Source organism: Arvicola amphibius, chromosome 7, assembly GCF_903992535.2.
Source record: "Arvicola amphibius chromosome 7, mArvAmp1.2, whole genome shotgun sequence".
NCBI lineage: Eukaryota > Metazoa > Chordata > Mammalia > Rodentia > Cricetidae > Arvicola > Arvicola amphibius.
The window spans coordinates 138,055,262-138,071,346 of NC_052053.1; the positions used below are offsets into that span (position 1 = coordinate 138,055,262).

The 16,085-nt window shown below is 41.1% G+C and overlaps 1 protein-coding gene across 1 annotated transcript in view; it reads right to left on the reverse strand.

Annotated features, from left to right (window-relative positions):
- The window catches only part of Cog5 (component of oligomeric golgi complex 5), a 205,809-nt gene that overhangs the window by 105,221 nt on the left and 84,503 nt on the right, over positions 1-16,085 (reverse strand). The window contains exon 7 of the mRNA XM_038335916.1: positions 13,630-13,760. Within this exon, the coding sequence (XP_038191844.1) occupies positions 13,630-13,760 (131 nt within the window). The remainder of the gene's footprint in view (positions 1-13,629; positions 13,761-16,085) is intronic.

The following is a 16,085-nucleotide window of genomic DNA, read 5'->3' on the forward strand; positions in this document are numbered from 1 at the left end:
TCACAGTTACAACGGTGATCATCAGGTGAAAATAAATGCTGGTGAAGGCGTAAGTGGTGGACTTACGCAATGTTGGTGAGAGGATACCTTAGTTCATTCACCACGGGAAATAATGCAAAAACTAAGAACAGGCACAAGGATCTGAGTGTAGGGCATAGCACTCACATAAAAGCCAGGTGTGGTGGTCATCTTTAATCCCAGTGCTAAACCGGTATAGAAAGAAGGATGCCTGGGGGTTTGCTGGACAGTCATCTTTGATGACTCCATGAATTTCATGTTTCTTAAGAGATTATGCTTCAAAAAACATATTGGAGCCTAGTCAAGGAAGACACCACATGTTTACCTTTGCACACACATGCATCTGTACATGTATAAATGTATGAATACACAGTACACACTAAAACTAAAATTAAAGTTTGGCTTTGCAGTGGACACCTGTAATCTCAGGACTGAAAAAGCTGGAACAGGAGGATCACAAACTTTGAGATCTGTGTGGGCTACACAGTGAGTTCGAGGTTAGCCTGGACTTCATAGAAAGACCATTTCTCAAAAGAAATTGAAAATGTGTGCTAGACAGATATATAGTGGTAACAGCACTTGCAATATTAGCTTGAAGACTGAAGCTCAGATCCTGGCACCAAAGTAAAAACAAGATACAGCCATACATGCATATAACCCAAGCCAATAAAGGGCAAATGCCGGGGCTTGGAAATCACTAGCCAGAACCATGTTCAACGGAACCATGTTCTCAAAAATAAGGCAGAGAGAGTAAGAGGATACCTGGCAGCCTCATGCCACACATAAAAATACAACTTTTTTTTATAAAAATGATTAATATAAAGCAAAAAAAGTCCTAAAAACAAAACTACTATATGATTTAGTGATAGCACTCCCAGATATACATTCAAAAAAGATAAGATCACTATACAAAAGAATATGTGCAATTCTATTAACTGTAATACTATTCATAATAACAAAATTATTGAAAAGAATTTAGGTGTCAATCAGTAATTAATGAATAAAATGTAGCAAAATATTAGAGCGTCAAATACTACTCAGCCATAGTAAAAAATGGAATGCCATTGGCAACAATGTGAATCAAAATGCAAATCATAATGTCAAACAAGCCAAACTCTACATACATGGCCTCACTCACTTGTGTGAACTGAAAAGTCAGCTCTCAGAATGGAATAGGATACTGGTCACCAAGACTAGGAAGAGAACGAGGAAGACAGCAACAAAGAATTTTTTTAAGGGACATCTGGACACACAAAGAATATCCATAGGATAATAGGAAACCTGTTAGTTAAAACAATTTGTTAGATCTAAAATTACTAGCAGAGCAGAAAATTCTCAGCACATATAAGAATGATTGTTTCAGCACTTGGAGGCTAAGGCAGCAGATCTCTAAGTTCAAGAGCAGCCTGGTCTATACAGAAAATATTAAGTCAGCCAAAGCGACATAGTGAGTTCCTGTCTCAAAATGATTATTTTAAAAAACATTTAAATGTGCACTGTCACGGTCTGACTATGCAGCCCATAAACATCTGTAACCAGTGCCTCTTTAAAGATGAGATGAAAGGGAAGACACCAGAACTTAGTAAGTGGAAAAAGCAACATTGGATCGAATATGCAAAAAGCATTGCTATAGATTTGAATGCTGAGATCTGTTCTGCGGCTTCTTATAGGGTGAGCCCAAACAGAATGAGTTCTAGTCAGGAAATACAAGAAAGCTTCTCTAAAATGCCTTTAAACTAGGCAAGAAACTGACCGTGGCTATTTTGATATTTATTAGGCCTCATTCAAGAGAAGAAAAAAAATTAACAATAACAAAAAGCTGCTTACTAAAGTATATCACTACTGTTTAACATTTCTGGGAATTTATTTTAAGAGCTATGGCAAGTGGTTAACTTTCACAAAAATCAGAGTCCTCACTCCCAGGAGTGAGCCGCTCTAACTGCATGCTATGGACTCTGCAGATGTTTCTTGGGTGAGCTGCAGGCCCACACTGCCCTCCACCCAGGAACCCTTGGATATGAGGCAAGCGCGTGGCTGTTCAGTGTGTCCCGAGGGGTCATGGCCAGGAACTAACTCCCGAAAGGACTGAGAGCCGATGATGAGCCCCTTGCTGATGACCTCAGAAGACAAGAACATTACTTTCCTCCACCAGTCTTCACAAGCTCTGTGCTTGTTTACTGGGAAAGCTTGTAATTCACAAGTTAAACCCATCTTGCTAATTAAAATGTCATCATTTTCCTGTGGGGGCCTGGTATCCATGGTGATGCAGGAACTCATCCAGATCAAAATCTCCATCACCTATTTCTGAAAGCTAGTTAAAGCTTCAAGTAACGGAATCTGCTGAAATGCTATTTTCTCTCCCTATGCCCATCACTGAAAGCTTCGGAGGGTCAACAGCACAGAGTAAAGAAGTTCTGAAGATGGCTAGCAGATCTTGCCCCATGTCCGAAAGAGAGATTCCTGTACAATTTTGCCCTAATATTGGGGTCTACTACACTTCCCCAGAAAATGTGCCAGTTCTTCCAAAAATTTGTCAAGTGTCAGTAATACCACTATAAATTGCTTGTGTATAGAAATGATAAGCTTTTACTATAAGGCTTATTCATGTTAAATAAAAATGGTGACATTGGAAGCTTACTTATATATGCTTCTGTTTTTTATTTAGAGAGAAATAACAGTTTACCCACATGATTTATGACTTTGAAAATTGAAATGGTGTAATACAGTAGTAGGGATGTAGTAATGCTACCAAACTACACAAACCTACACATGGGTACTGTACAACTGGCTAGGGAAACTATGCAAACCTACACAACTGTACAATTGACTTGGGAAAAACAAAAAGACCAAATTGTTCATTTATATTTACTAAAAATAAAATTTGTTTGAAAAGAAATGATGAATAACTTGCACATTTTAATTAAAATTATTTCAGATAAAGGAATGACTATTTTGTCTAAGTCTCTGGGGGAGAAGGAGGGAGGGAGGGGAGGAGGGAGGGGGAAAAAAGGAAGGAGGGAGAGAGGGAGGAAGGGAGGGAGGAAGAGAAACGGGCAGCTTATGAACAACAGAAGTTTATTTCCAACAGTTTGGTTGGCTGGAAGGTCTGATGAGTGATTTTCAACCTTCCTAATGTTGCGACCTTTTAACAGTTTCTCATGTTGTAGTGACCCTTCCAACCATAAAATTACTTTCATTGCTACTTCATAACAGTAATTTTACTACTGTTTTGAATCATAATGTAAATATCTGTTTTTTGATACTCCTGTGAAAGGGGCCTTCAACTCCCAAGGAAGTTGCAACCCACAGGTTGAGAATTGCTGGTCTAAACGAAGGCGCAGCAGATGGGATGTGTGGTGAGGCGCACCTTCTATTCGTACCAGTATGTCTTTTCACTGTGATTCTATGTGACAAAAGGTGCAAGAGAGCTCTCCATGAAGTCAGCACAGGTAAGAGAGCACTACCTGTGCAGTGAAGACTGAAATAAAAATCTGCTCTCCAAGAAGTCAGGAGTGGGACAAGAGAGAAATCTATGAAGAAAAGGGCCAGGTAACAGAGTTCTCTATACCGTGTGTGCTGGGGGAAACATGGTAACAGAATGCTCTTCATAAAGTGAGAGAGGATGCAAAAGCATTCTCCATGAAGTGCGGGATGGGATAAGGGACGGGGGAGCACTAAGTCCATTGATATGGCCTCAACCCACAGCACTTAATCCCTTCCTCAATGTCTCACCCTTAATATCAACACCTTATGAATTAAGATTTTTAGCATATGACATTGGGAGGGGCGCATATAACAGTCATTCAACAAAAATGACCACAGCATATCTAACGCTACAGCTGGGTGAGCGTGACTGGTACTGTTCGAGGAAGGTTGGACACATGAAGTGGTGAGACAGTAACTATTTAAACTGATTGCATTATGCAGAGAGAGAGAGAGAGAGAGAGAGAGAGAGAGAGAGAGAGAGAGAGAGAGAGAGAGAGAGAGAGAGATTAAACTCATCTCCTCATAGCATAGTCATCTAATCCTCGAAGACAACAAAGGTAGAAATTTTCTGGTAATCTTAAACTATGACAGAGGTTACAACTGATAAAGACAGCACTGATACTGAAATTGTGGTCATCAGCTACATATTAAATGAAAAAACGTAGGCACATTCTTGAAAATAACTTCAAGCTCAATACCAAATACAAGTAATGGTAAAAGTGACAGGAATCGCCTAAGACACAACACCTCTGCGTACGCTGAAAGGACATCAGAGGTGTAATTAGAGGACATAACCTGTAACGTGTAAATAAGGAGCAAAGAGATACCCTGAATGTGGCCAGCATTGTTCAATGAGCCAGGGTCCTACACTGAATCAAGAGTAGAAGGGATCGAAGCATTTTCTGACTCTCTGCCTGGGCGCAGCCACCTCGTGCTTACATTGCCATGAGGAGCCGTATCCATGAACCAGAGTAAGCCTTGACCCTTAATTTTCTTTTTTTCAGGTCTTTGGCATAACAAGAGAAAAGAAGCCATAAGATATTATAAATTTTCAAAAATTCCTTTCGCAGTAGCACTTCAGTCTTGAAGTACTACAACTCTTTTAGTCAATACTGAAAACAAATTTTAGTTATACAGGCAATTATTTTGGTGATTTGAGAATGCAGCAGATGAAAACTGCATATTGTGTTCTAATAAAAAAGGGAGGAGGATGGGACATAGAAAAGTAGAGGCTTGTAAGACTGAGAAGCGGAGAACGTGGGAGAGTGGCACAAATACTTGTCTGAGCTGATGACAACAGTTTAGTAAAGGAGAGGCAGTGATGGAACAAGAGTGGAAATAACGAAATGAGAAGAAGGAGTAAGAGAGGAAAGCATGGAGGGAGAGAGAGGAAGGAAGAAGGGGAGGGAGGAAGACTGGGTCTCTACCCCTCCCTCCAGCCACCTGCCTGCAATCAGGATATAGCGCTCACCTGCTCCAGTACGATGCCTGCCTGCTGCCATACTTCCTGCCTGATGAAAATGGACTAACCTGTGAAACTGAAAGCAACACCTCAACTAAATGTTTTCTTTAAAAAGAGTTGTCAGCCGGGAAGTGATGGCACATGCACTCGGGAGGCAGAGGCAGGCAGATCTTTGTCAGTTCGAGGCCAACCTTGTCTACAAGAGCTAGTTCCAGGACAGGCTCCAAAGCCACAGAGATACCCTGTCTCAAAAAACAAAAACTGTCTTGGTGCATGGTGTCTCTTCACAGCAATAGAACAATGAGACAGAGGATAAGGTTAGTGAGAATGGAAAATCTGGAGTAATTCAGAACTTGGAAAACTAAGTTATCACTGGAAATACTGAGAAAATTAGGGTTACATTAGCAATTAGTCATCACATGGAGAATTCTTAAAGAAATGCTTATGCTATACATTTCCTTTCCCATTGAAAATAATTAACAAAACATGAGTAAATTTTAGTGTGCTTATATAACAAAATCAAAACGACCATGGTGGTCTTATTAAAGAAACATGAAATGAGCTCCAGACAGCAGCTCCGCTCCTCGAAAGCTGTAGAATCCTGGGTTTGCTCACCTTCCTGTGCGTCTCCTTCTTAGACATCTGCTCACAGCTCTGCTTCTGTGACTGAGATGATAGTGCCCAGGGACTAACACAGCCTTGCAGAGCCCACCCATCCAATAAGGGGTACTTTCAGTTTTAATTCCTAAACCACACACTGGCACAGTTGGATGACAGCTCCTCATAATAATGACCCAACCTTGGTGACATCACTGATCGAGGCCCTAATCCCATCACTTCTGCCAAGCCTGACAGCAGACTGTGAGGTTAACACAGAGAGCCAGGTTTGAGGAGGACAGACATGTAACTAAATTCAGAAATACATGATTTCATAAACACAAGTACCAGTTTATAGTAAACTCTGTGAACTGAAGCAGAAGGTCAGCATGAGCAATGCACCACCTCTGTAGAAAAATTATCTAGGGCTGGGTGGTGGCGCATGTCTTCATGTAGTAAGGAGGCCGCTTGCTGGTTCCCGGCCATTTAGCCCCAAAATAATCACCACTCAGAAACTGCATTAATTAAATCACTGCTTGGCCTATTAGTTCTAGTTTCTTATTGGCTAACTCTTACATATTAACTTAACCCATTTTTATTAATCTGTGCATCACCACAAGGCCATGGCCTACCAGCAAAGTTTCAGCACATCTGTCTCTGGCAGCAGCTCCATGGCTTCTCCTTAACTCCTCCTCCTTTCTCCCAGCATTCTGTTTAGTTTTCCCTGCCTAACTCTGTTCTCCTATAGCTCTGGTATAGGCCCAAAGCAGTTCTTTTATTAACCAATGATATCCACAGCATGTGGAGGGGAATCCCGTATTACCTTTAATGCAGTATTCAGGAGACGGAGAAAGGTGGATCTCTGTGAGCAGTTAGCCATGTGGCAGAATGCAGATTAATATAAATGGGTTAGTGTAAGTTATAGGAGCTAGCTGAGACAAGCTTAAGCTAAAGGCCAAGGCTTCATAATCAATCTAAGTTTCCTTGTCATTGGGGGCTGGCTGGTGAGACAAAGAAAGACTCATGACGTACACAGACATATAGGTATACTTCAGTAATTCCACAGGGTACTTCTTCCTTCTTTACCAGTTCCCAACCAAAATTCAAAGATGCCTTGTATATAAAGTAAGGTAGGACTTGCTAACATACACAGCCTCCAATATGTTCATTATCTTCATATAACATATTATTCCTAATACAATGTAACTAGGTGATATACTGCACTGTGCAGCCAACAGTCATGAGAGGATCTATATATGTGGAAATACAGATACAACCCTCAGATGCATGGCTTTATCGCACTCAGAAAGACAAAAGCAAACCATGGTAAACACCGAGTTCTGGTAAAGTTAAAGGTCTATGAAACGGTGTGAAGCTACAATAGTAAATGTCAATACATCACTTCATTTGCACGGTGTGGTGGTTTGACAGAAAATGGCCCCCAAAGAGAGCGGCACTGCGTGTGGGCGGGAGGCTTCACTCAGTGTGAGAGCAGGTTGCCTTCCTGTCGCCTTCAATGGGTATCACTCTGAGTCCCAGCACCACATCTGCCTGCAGGCTGCCATGCTCCCCTTCATAGTCATGATGTACTAAAACTAGAAACAGTACGTGAGCCACCCTCAATTAATTTTTTGTAAGAGTCGCCATAGTCATGGTGTCTCTTCACAGCAATAAAATCTCAAACGAAGACACATGAATATAGCATAGTGGCCAAGATGTGTCAAAGTTAACTTTTATTTTTGGAACTTCCTCAATTTTTTCCTCAATGTTTGATCAGTAGTTGTTTAAATCTGCAACTATAGAACCTATGAATAGGAAAGTTAGCTCTCTTCTCTGTTTCTTTTTCTCTCTCTCTCTGCCTCTCTGTCTCTCTGAAGTGTGTGTGAGAGACAGGCAGAGAGACAGAGAGAGAGAGACAGAGAGACAGAGAGCACAACGAATGGGTTCAACTGTTTTAAAACACTGAGTGCCAAGAAGCACTGCACCACAAAGAGAAAGGCCCATGCCGCTACACCTTCTGAAATGCTGACTGCCATCTTCTTGCACTGCTCAGATTTCAAAAGTATCCATCTTCTGTAGGCTGGAAAGTAAAACAGCACAACCACTGTGGAAATCCGCATGGATCATCTGCATCACTGTGGTCATATACCTGAGGATACTAATTTGGTGTACCACAGAGATACTTGCACATCCAAGTTTACTATATTTGCTGCTAACAATTGTCAGGATTTAAAACCATTTTAGATGTCAATCAACAGGTAAAGAAAATGTGACGCATATACACAAAGCAATTTTATTCATCTATGAAGAAATAAATTATGACATCTGCAGAAAAATGAATGGAACTGGAAATCATAATATTTAGTGAAATAAGTCAGATTCAAAAAAACAAATATCAGGTTTTCTCTCATATTCAGACTCTGATTTAAATTTAGATATGTATATGCATGTGTGCATTTGCACATGCAGATATGCCCACATGTGGAAGAAGAAACTAAAAGTAATAGAACTGATACTAATAGCACATCATTTTCCTTTTTACATTTTATTTTTATTTTATGTGTATGGGTGCTTTGTCTGCATGTGTATGTTTGTGTACCACATATGTGCCTGTACCAAGAGAAGCCAGAAGAAGGCATCAGATCCTCCAGAACTGGAATAACAGATGGTTATGAGCCACCATGTATGTGCTGAGAGTCAAACTCAGGCTGTCTGGAAGAGCACTCACTCCTCTTAAACACTGAGCCATCTCTCTATCCCCATTAATATACATTCTTAGGAGATACTACATCACATGAGGTAGAACTTAGCTAAGGGAACACTGCCCCCTCCCCGTAAGAGAAGTTTACAAACCAGGCCTGTTAGAGCTGAGTGAAATTTAGGATGCCAGGATGTAAAGGCCTGTTCACCAGAACAATGGACTGAGCAACCATTAGGAACATCCCCAAAGAACAAGCCTCTAAGAAGCAGCTCAAGGGGGCAGTACAGGAACACAGCCAAGGTTAAGTGCTGGCCTGCCATAGAGCCCCCAGTTCTCTTCCTGGGAAAAACACAGTTCTACCAAATGAGCAAGACGATCCTGGGTAACAACTATTTTGAAAAGAATAACACTGCGGTACTTGGGAAATAATTCTGGCACTATCTTTGCTGCGTCAATCTCCCATCTACCCAAGTGACCAGACCTACACTCTCCTGTCTCTGTTTAAATTGTCCAAACCGTAACCTGGGACTGGGACCTAAAAGAGATTTAAGGATGGCATATGTGGAATGGATGAGCCAGTGTGTATATAAGTTAGTGAAATCATGGATATGAGGCTGGCTTTTCTTTTGGTACCAGCCACTGACAGCCATATGCTTCCCCCATTCCCACCACTGCAAAGTAATCTCTAAGTGTGGAGTTATTGCTCCCTGCAAAGGCATACTGTTCCCATCATACATACATTAATGTGGGAAATTAAAATAGAAAGGGGACTATAAGAGAGTGATGGAGATTTTACAGTAATAAAGAGAACTAGCAATCGTCTCTGTACAACCAGTTCAGAAGAGCCAGTACTGGGAACAGTGGATTCTACCTAGAGAGAAACGAGAAGAGCTTCAGAAAACCACAAAGACGTCATTAGGTCACCTAAAATGTACAAAAAGAGTCCGATGATGCAGCAGAAGGAAGGCAGGCACTGCATACAACTGCAGCTGGGCTGCCCCTGGCACTGAGAGAGGAAGCAGAAGTCTCGCAGCCAAAAAGGTAAGCCAGGCAGACCTGATGAAGAGACTTGCAGCAACACCCACAGGGCAAGGCCACAGCTCATATAAACTCAAATCCAGTTGTAGTTTCACTGAGATGGTGATTTTTCCAGCAGATGGGTCATCACATTAGGGTTTTAACTTTAAGTCTGGGAAGACAGTTGCTGGACACCATCTTGAGAGAGAATCAACTGTTTAAAACTGAACTAGGAGGAGTGCTGAGAAAAGGGAACACCACTAATCTAGGAGAATAAATCACACCTCCCATCAGTCCAGAGTGAAATATATAGCACTGGAAAGTGACTGTGGAGAACTAGGTAACTCCAGTTCCAGGGGATCAGACACTCTCACACAGCTACACATGCAGGCAAATCAACACTGCACACAAAATGAAAATAGAAAATAAAAAACAATCATAACCAACAGAAAGAGCAATGAAGGTTTTTTTTAAAAAAAATCAATAAATGTAATATCATATATTCTTAAACCAGAAATCACACTATCATTTCAACAGACACAGAAAGGAACTTTCATAAATTTCAACATCCTTCATGATGAAAGCCTAAAGAAACTAGGAACCAAAAGAACACATCTAAACATAATAAAGACTACATAGAAAAACTAAACTCAGGGACAAGAGTGCCCACACTCTCCACCCTTATTCAATGTAATGCTCGGAGTCTTAGCTAAAGCAGTAAGAGAAGGAACTAAAGGGTACGAATGGGAAAGGAAGGAGTAAAAGTCTCTATTTTCAGATGGCATGGCCTATAGTTAAAAGTTTCTTAAGACACCACTAGAAAACTCTTAGACCTGATACATACTTGCAGCAAAGGAGCAGGATACCAAGTCCACACAGAAAAATTAGTAGCCTTGCTATAGACTAATAACAAGCTTGCTAGAAAAGAATTCAGGAAAAGTTCCCATTCACAATAGTGTCAAAAATACTAAAAGTATAAATAAACCTAACCAAATAACTAAAAGCCCTTTACAATGAATACCTAAAAACGCTACAGAAAAAAACTGAAGAAGACACCAGAGGATGGAAAGACTTCTCAAATTCATGCTCATGGATTAGTAGAATTCATACTGTAAAAAGATCATGTTACCAAAAGCAACTATAAACCCAATGCAGTCTCCATCAAATTCCAATTACATTTTTTACAGAACTGGAAAAAAAAGAACCCCAAGCAGAAAGAACAATATTGAAGGTGTCCCAGTACTTGATCTCAAAACTATGGAGTCACTAAAGGGAAGGTACTTCAAGAGATACGCATAGACAAGACTTTCTGAAAAGTGTTGGGAACAGTGAGACCCCAGATCCTGAATTTCTTGTAATCCCCTGATCTGAGTGCCTATAGCTGCTCTGAGCACCTTCAGGAGTTCCTGATGGCAGGAGAATGGTTTCTGGTGGGTTTGGCTGGGGCGTGGCTATCTCTATATAATCTGCCCCTGAACACAATAAAGGGGGCATTCTTGGGGAATTCAAGGATGACCTGTGTCGCTGTCTTTCTGTCTGTCTGTGTGTATTTTAACCCCCTGCCCCTTGCCCGAATCTCACGAACTGGGTGCCAGTGCACCGAATGCAGACATGGGGGCGCTGTGCGCAGCAATTGGAGGTTCCCACCGAGATATCGGCAATTGGAGGTCCCAGCCGAGATCAGGAACTAGGGAACGCTGAGAGGTAGCCCTCAGAAGTTGGGGGTGGATTGGGGTATATGTGTTAATCCTGACATCCTTCGCTTGGTTTGGCAGCAAGTGGAACTCCAACTGAGAAAGAGGGGTAAACGAACAGGGTTGTCCCGGGCCGGAGGGGACTTATGTATTGGGAAAAGATAGAAAGTATATAGCTTAAAAAGATAAATGTGTACAGATGTATGATGTTGATTGTGTTGTCTTTTGTGTTCTGGACTGGAGAAAGACATTTGATTCTAGGAACTGCTAAGAAAGGTATCTTGACTTTAAAATATGGGCTTAAGAATGTGATGTTTTGGAAAGGAGGTTCTGTTTTTGTCTCCACAGACGATGAGAGTCTAAGGATTTATTCGATATTCATGTGGTTTGAATCCCCGAGACCTCCTGAAATGTTGCAGTGGAGTGTGAGCGGCGGCTCCAAGGCCAAGCGGCTCCAGGCGGCCAGTGCTGAGGGGCTGCGACACCTGCAAACCCCAGGACCTGCCTCGAGAACCGACGAGGCAAGAACACTAGGTCCGCTTCCAGCGTGGGCCACAGGGCGCAGAAGCACAGCACGACCTTGACCGGCGTCTGAGCACAACTGGAAAATGGCAGTGAATTGCAGCAAATACCCCTACAAATGCAGCGTCCCCGCTCAGCAGGAAGTAGCCAGACAGATTGACAACGCCAAATTCCCTAAAAGATTGTTTAAGTGGGGCCCCTTCAGTGGTTGAAGAGCAGCAAGCCTGCTTCCCTGAGTTCCGCTCCACTTCATGCACCAGTTTGGACCCTGCCACGGGGGTATGGCAGCTGGGGTATGTTATTTACGGGACTGCTGAAGGAGCAGTGGTTTCTGACTGCTCCTGGGGTCATGGCAAAGCCACTCCTAAAAGTCCCGAGTCTGATATAGTCACACTATAAAAAATTTAGGGGGGAGATGTTGGGAGCAGTGAGACCCCAGATCCTGAATTTCTTGTAATCCCCTGATCTGAGTGCCTACAGCTGCTCTGAGCACGAAACCTTCAGTAGTTCCTGATGGCAGGAGAGTGGTTTCTAGTGGGTTTGGCTGGGGCATGGCTATCTCTATATAATCTGCCCCTGAACACAATAAAGGGGGCATTCTTGGGGAATTCAAGGATGACCCGTGTCGTTGTCTCTCTGTCTGTGTGTCTGTGTATTTTAACCTCCTGCCCCTTGCCCGAATCTCACGAACTGGGTGCCAGCGCACCGAATGCAGACACGGGGGTGCGGTGCGCGGCAGAAAAGGACCTTAATAGCTCAACAGATAACACAAATGGGCTTATATGAAATTAAATAATTAAGCACCAAATAGATATTAGAAATGTGTTCAAAGTCCTCTGAGACCAGGGGCATGCAATTAACTGCATTGAAATTTCATCTCACCCCTGTCAAAACAGCGATCATAGGCAACAAATGACAATAAGTTCTGGTGCGTTAGTGGGAGAAGGTTACACACTAATGGAGGAACTAAGCCTTGTCTAGCCACCGTCTTAGGGTTTTGTTCTGCAGTGAAAAACACCATAACCATGGTAACTTATAAGGAAAACCATTTAATTAGGTGGCTGACATTCCAGAGGTTCAGTCCGTTATCATCATGGTGGGACATGGCAGCATACAGGCAGACATGGTGCTGGAGATGTAGCACAGGCAACAGGAAGAGGTGTGCCACACTGGACATGGCTTGAGCACATATGAAACCTCAAAACCCACTCCAACAGTGACATATATTCTCCAACAAGGCCATAGCTAATAATGTCACTCTCTATGAGCTTATGGGGCCAATTACATTCAAACTACCACAGCCACTAAAGAAATCCCTGCAAGCTGTTCCAAAAAAAAAAAAAAAAAATACAGCTAATGACAGTTTTTGGTATATATCATAAAGACTAGAAGTCACCACACAGAAACATGTACATCTGTTTTGTTTCATCATTCACAATAGCTAAGAAAACAAGCCAGTCCAGATGTCCAGCAACACAGAAATGGAAAGAAAATGTGGTGCATTTACACAAAGAAAATTTAAAAAATCTAAATCAGTAAAACTTGGCATCCTGTAGATTGTCTGTAAGCACTACAGTCAACAATGCACATCGTCACCCACACTGAGCCTCACAAGACCAGCCTGTCAAGGAAAGAGGAGGGGCTCCCAAGACAATTGGCTACTGGTAGATTCTGAGATGGAAGAAATCGCCGTCTTTACTTGTGAACCCACTGCTGAGCACACCACGTTCCAGTAGATATCTCCATACAGACAGCACTGGTCAATCTCAGTGAGCCACAGAGCAAAACCAAAAGACACGAGTGTGAGAAGAGATTGGTGTAAAGGAACCGGAGGTGAAAGTGGTCAATATACATTGTGTATGTGTGTGGAGTTGTCTAAGAATAAATTTAATTAATAAAAATTATTTGGATTCAAGCCATTTCATTTACTAGTTTATAATCTCTAACAAATTCTTTAAACTATTTCATCATCTATATAAAATGGAAAAACAGCATTACTAACCTTACTATATAGTCTAAAAGATGCCTTGGACAAAACTGGAATGTTCCACAGATATACATATACACATACATATACACATACACAGCACATAAAAATGAATTTTATATATGTTATTTTTCACACTTATTACCTGGGTCTCCACACCTTGCTCGAGCAGACGCTTAGCTTGATTTTCCACTTCAAGTCGTGCTCTTGCAATAAAGAGTAGATCATTTTCTATTACTTCTATTCCAGAAAGATCTATTCCTTGAGAAAGATAATCTATTAAAAAAATACAGAAGTCAATATCAAATAAAAATGACAGAATCAAAACCATATGTATAACTTCTTCAAAATCACTATGGATTTGTTGTTGAACAAGTTGCTTCTCTCTCTCTTTTTGTTTGTTTTTTGTTTTTGAGACGGGGTTTCTCTGTGTAACAGCCCTAGCTGTCCCGGAACTAGTTCTTTTAGACCAGGCTTGCCTCAAACTCACAGAGCTCTGTAGCGCAGTCAGACTAGAAATATCTCTGTATGGCGGCAGGAATCTGCCATGCTCTCCTGCCTGTTTACTCCTAGCAGACCCAATCTTGCTGCCTACCCAGAGGGAGAGCACTAAGCCACAGGCATGGTCTCAGCCACTTTCCTCCTGACCTCTAGTGGGCACACAGGCACCCAGACTTGAAGTGTTGTTGGGCACCATTCTGCTGGAAGAGGCCGCCCAGACCCAGAACAGTCACGCAGAAACTACATTAACTACAACACTGCTTGACCAATAGCTTAGGTTTCTTATTAACTAACTCTTACAGAGATCTGCCTACCTCTTCCTCCAACTGCTTGGTTTAAGGCAGGCACCACCACCACCCCACCACAGTTCCTTCTTAAAACCTAGATTCTAAACGTAACTACTCCTAAACATATCCTACTTAATAATGTGCTTCAGGAGTTGAATATCTCAAGTAAAATAAAATAATAACAAAAATACGATAAATTCAGCCAGGTGGTGGTAGTGCAAACTTTTAATCCCAGCACTCTGGAGGCAGAAGCAGGCAAATCTCTGAGTTGGGATCAGCCTAATCTACAGAGTGAATTTCAGGACAGCCAGGGCAACAGAAAAACCCTGAATTGAAAATCAAAAAACCAGAAACAACCAATTACTAAATACTATAAGTTCAAAGCTATATCAACAAATTGAAGTATCTTTTTTTCCACAAAAGGTCTTTGCTATGCAGGTCAGTATTTCTTCGAACTCACTATGTAGCCCAGGCTGGCCTGAAACTCACACCTCCTTCCTCTGCCTCCCAAATGCTGTGACTGCCTGAATATGCAACAGGTCTAGATTCTGTGTTAATTTAAATAAATATCCTAAAAGGTGCAGAAAATTCTCAAACTCTACCTACAGCTTCAAAAATTAATTCATGATAGCAAAGCATTTGAAACAAATATTTTTAGAGAAATAGTTAATAATTCACAAATAAGCCTTAGAATTTTGCAATTCATGTGATTGTACTGACTTGAAAAACAGTATGTCATCAAATGAAAAAGAAAGTGGACTAATACACAATCTTTCACAATAATAATTATCGCAAGATTACAGGGGCTTGGTAAGAAAGCTTGGTCAGTAAAGAGCTCACTGCCACATCCCCTGCACTCACACACAAGGCTGGGTTCAGTGGACATACTTGTGAGCCCACTGCTGCAGAGGGAAGACAGAAGATATGTAACTCAGGGTCTTTCACACTTACATAAACATCTATCCCTCATCCTAGAAGTTTTCATTCAAAATTTTATTTTTCAGAAGATTTGGACAGCTTTAGATTTAAAAAACAAATAATATTACTCCTGCAATTTGCTAACTGGAAACATAAACATGGAACTGAATTTAGCCTAGCTGGGATAATGGTAATATTAAAAACTAATATTCTAAATTTAGTAAGAAAGTAAACTACTAAAAACATAGGAAATGCCAGATTTTGTAATTGTAAGAAGGGTGCAGTGAAACCATAGATATAGACCACTCCATGAGTAGAACTTATGTTTGGAAGTGGAACTGCCAAGGCAGTCTGGGGGTAGGAGGTTTGAGATGGTGGGTAAGAAAGCAGATCTGATATGACAGAAGAGCTGGTCTCTGGGACTATGCAGGCAGATGACTGACAACAAGCCCTTGCAGGCAGTAGTTGACCTTTGACATCAGGAATTAAGGGAAGTTCCTGGCAGAAAACCTATTAAAGGTAACTATACTAGAGAAACAACAACAAAAAAAAAACCCTTTACATTTCTACATTTTAAATTAGTTATTTTGCAATTACTGATAGAAAATATTAAAAAGAAAAGAGGTGACTACATTTGGGCTTAAAGTATTTATCACAGTGTTAATTATAAATTACCCAATATATATGTCTATATGCATAGGAATGTGTATGCATATGCAGATGAATATTTATACATATTTGCATATATATATATATGCAAACAATGAAAATCAGGAAAAAATACTTTGCAAAACAAGTTGTGAACATCCTAATAATGTTCTAAGCAGTATCTCTATGACCAAAATACTCCACTTGGAGTCACATATGCTTGTGAATGTGTGTGTGCACTTGTGTG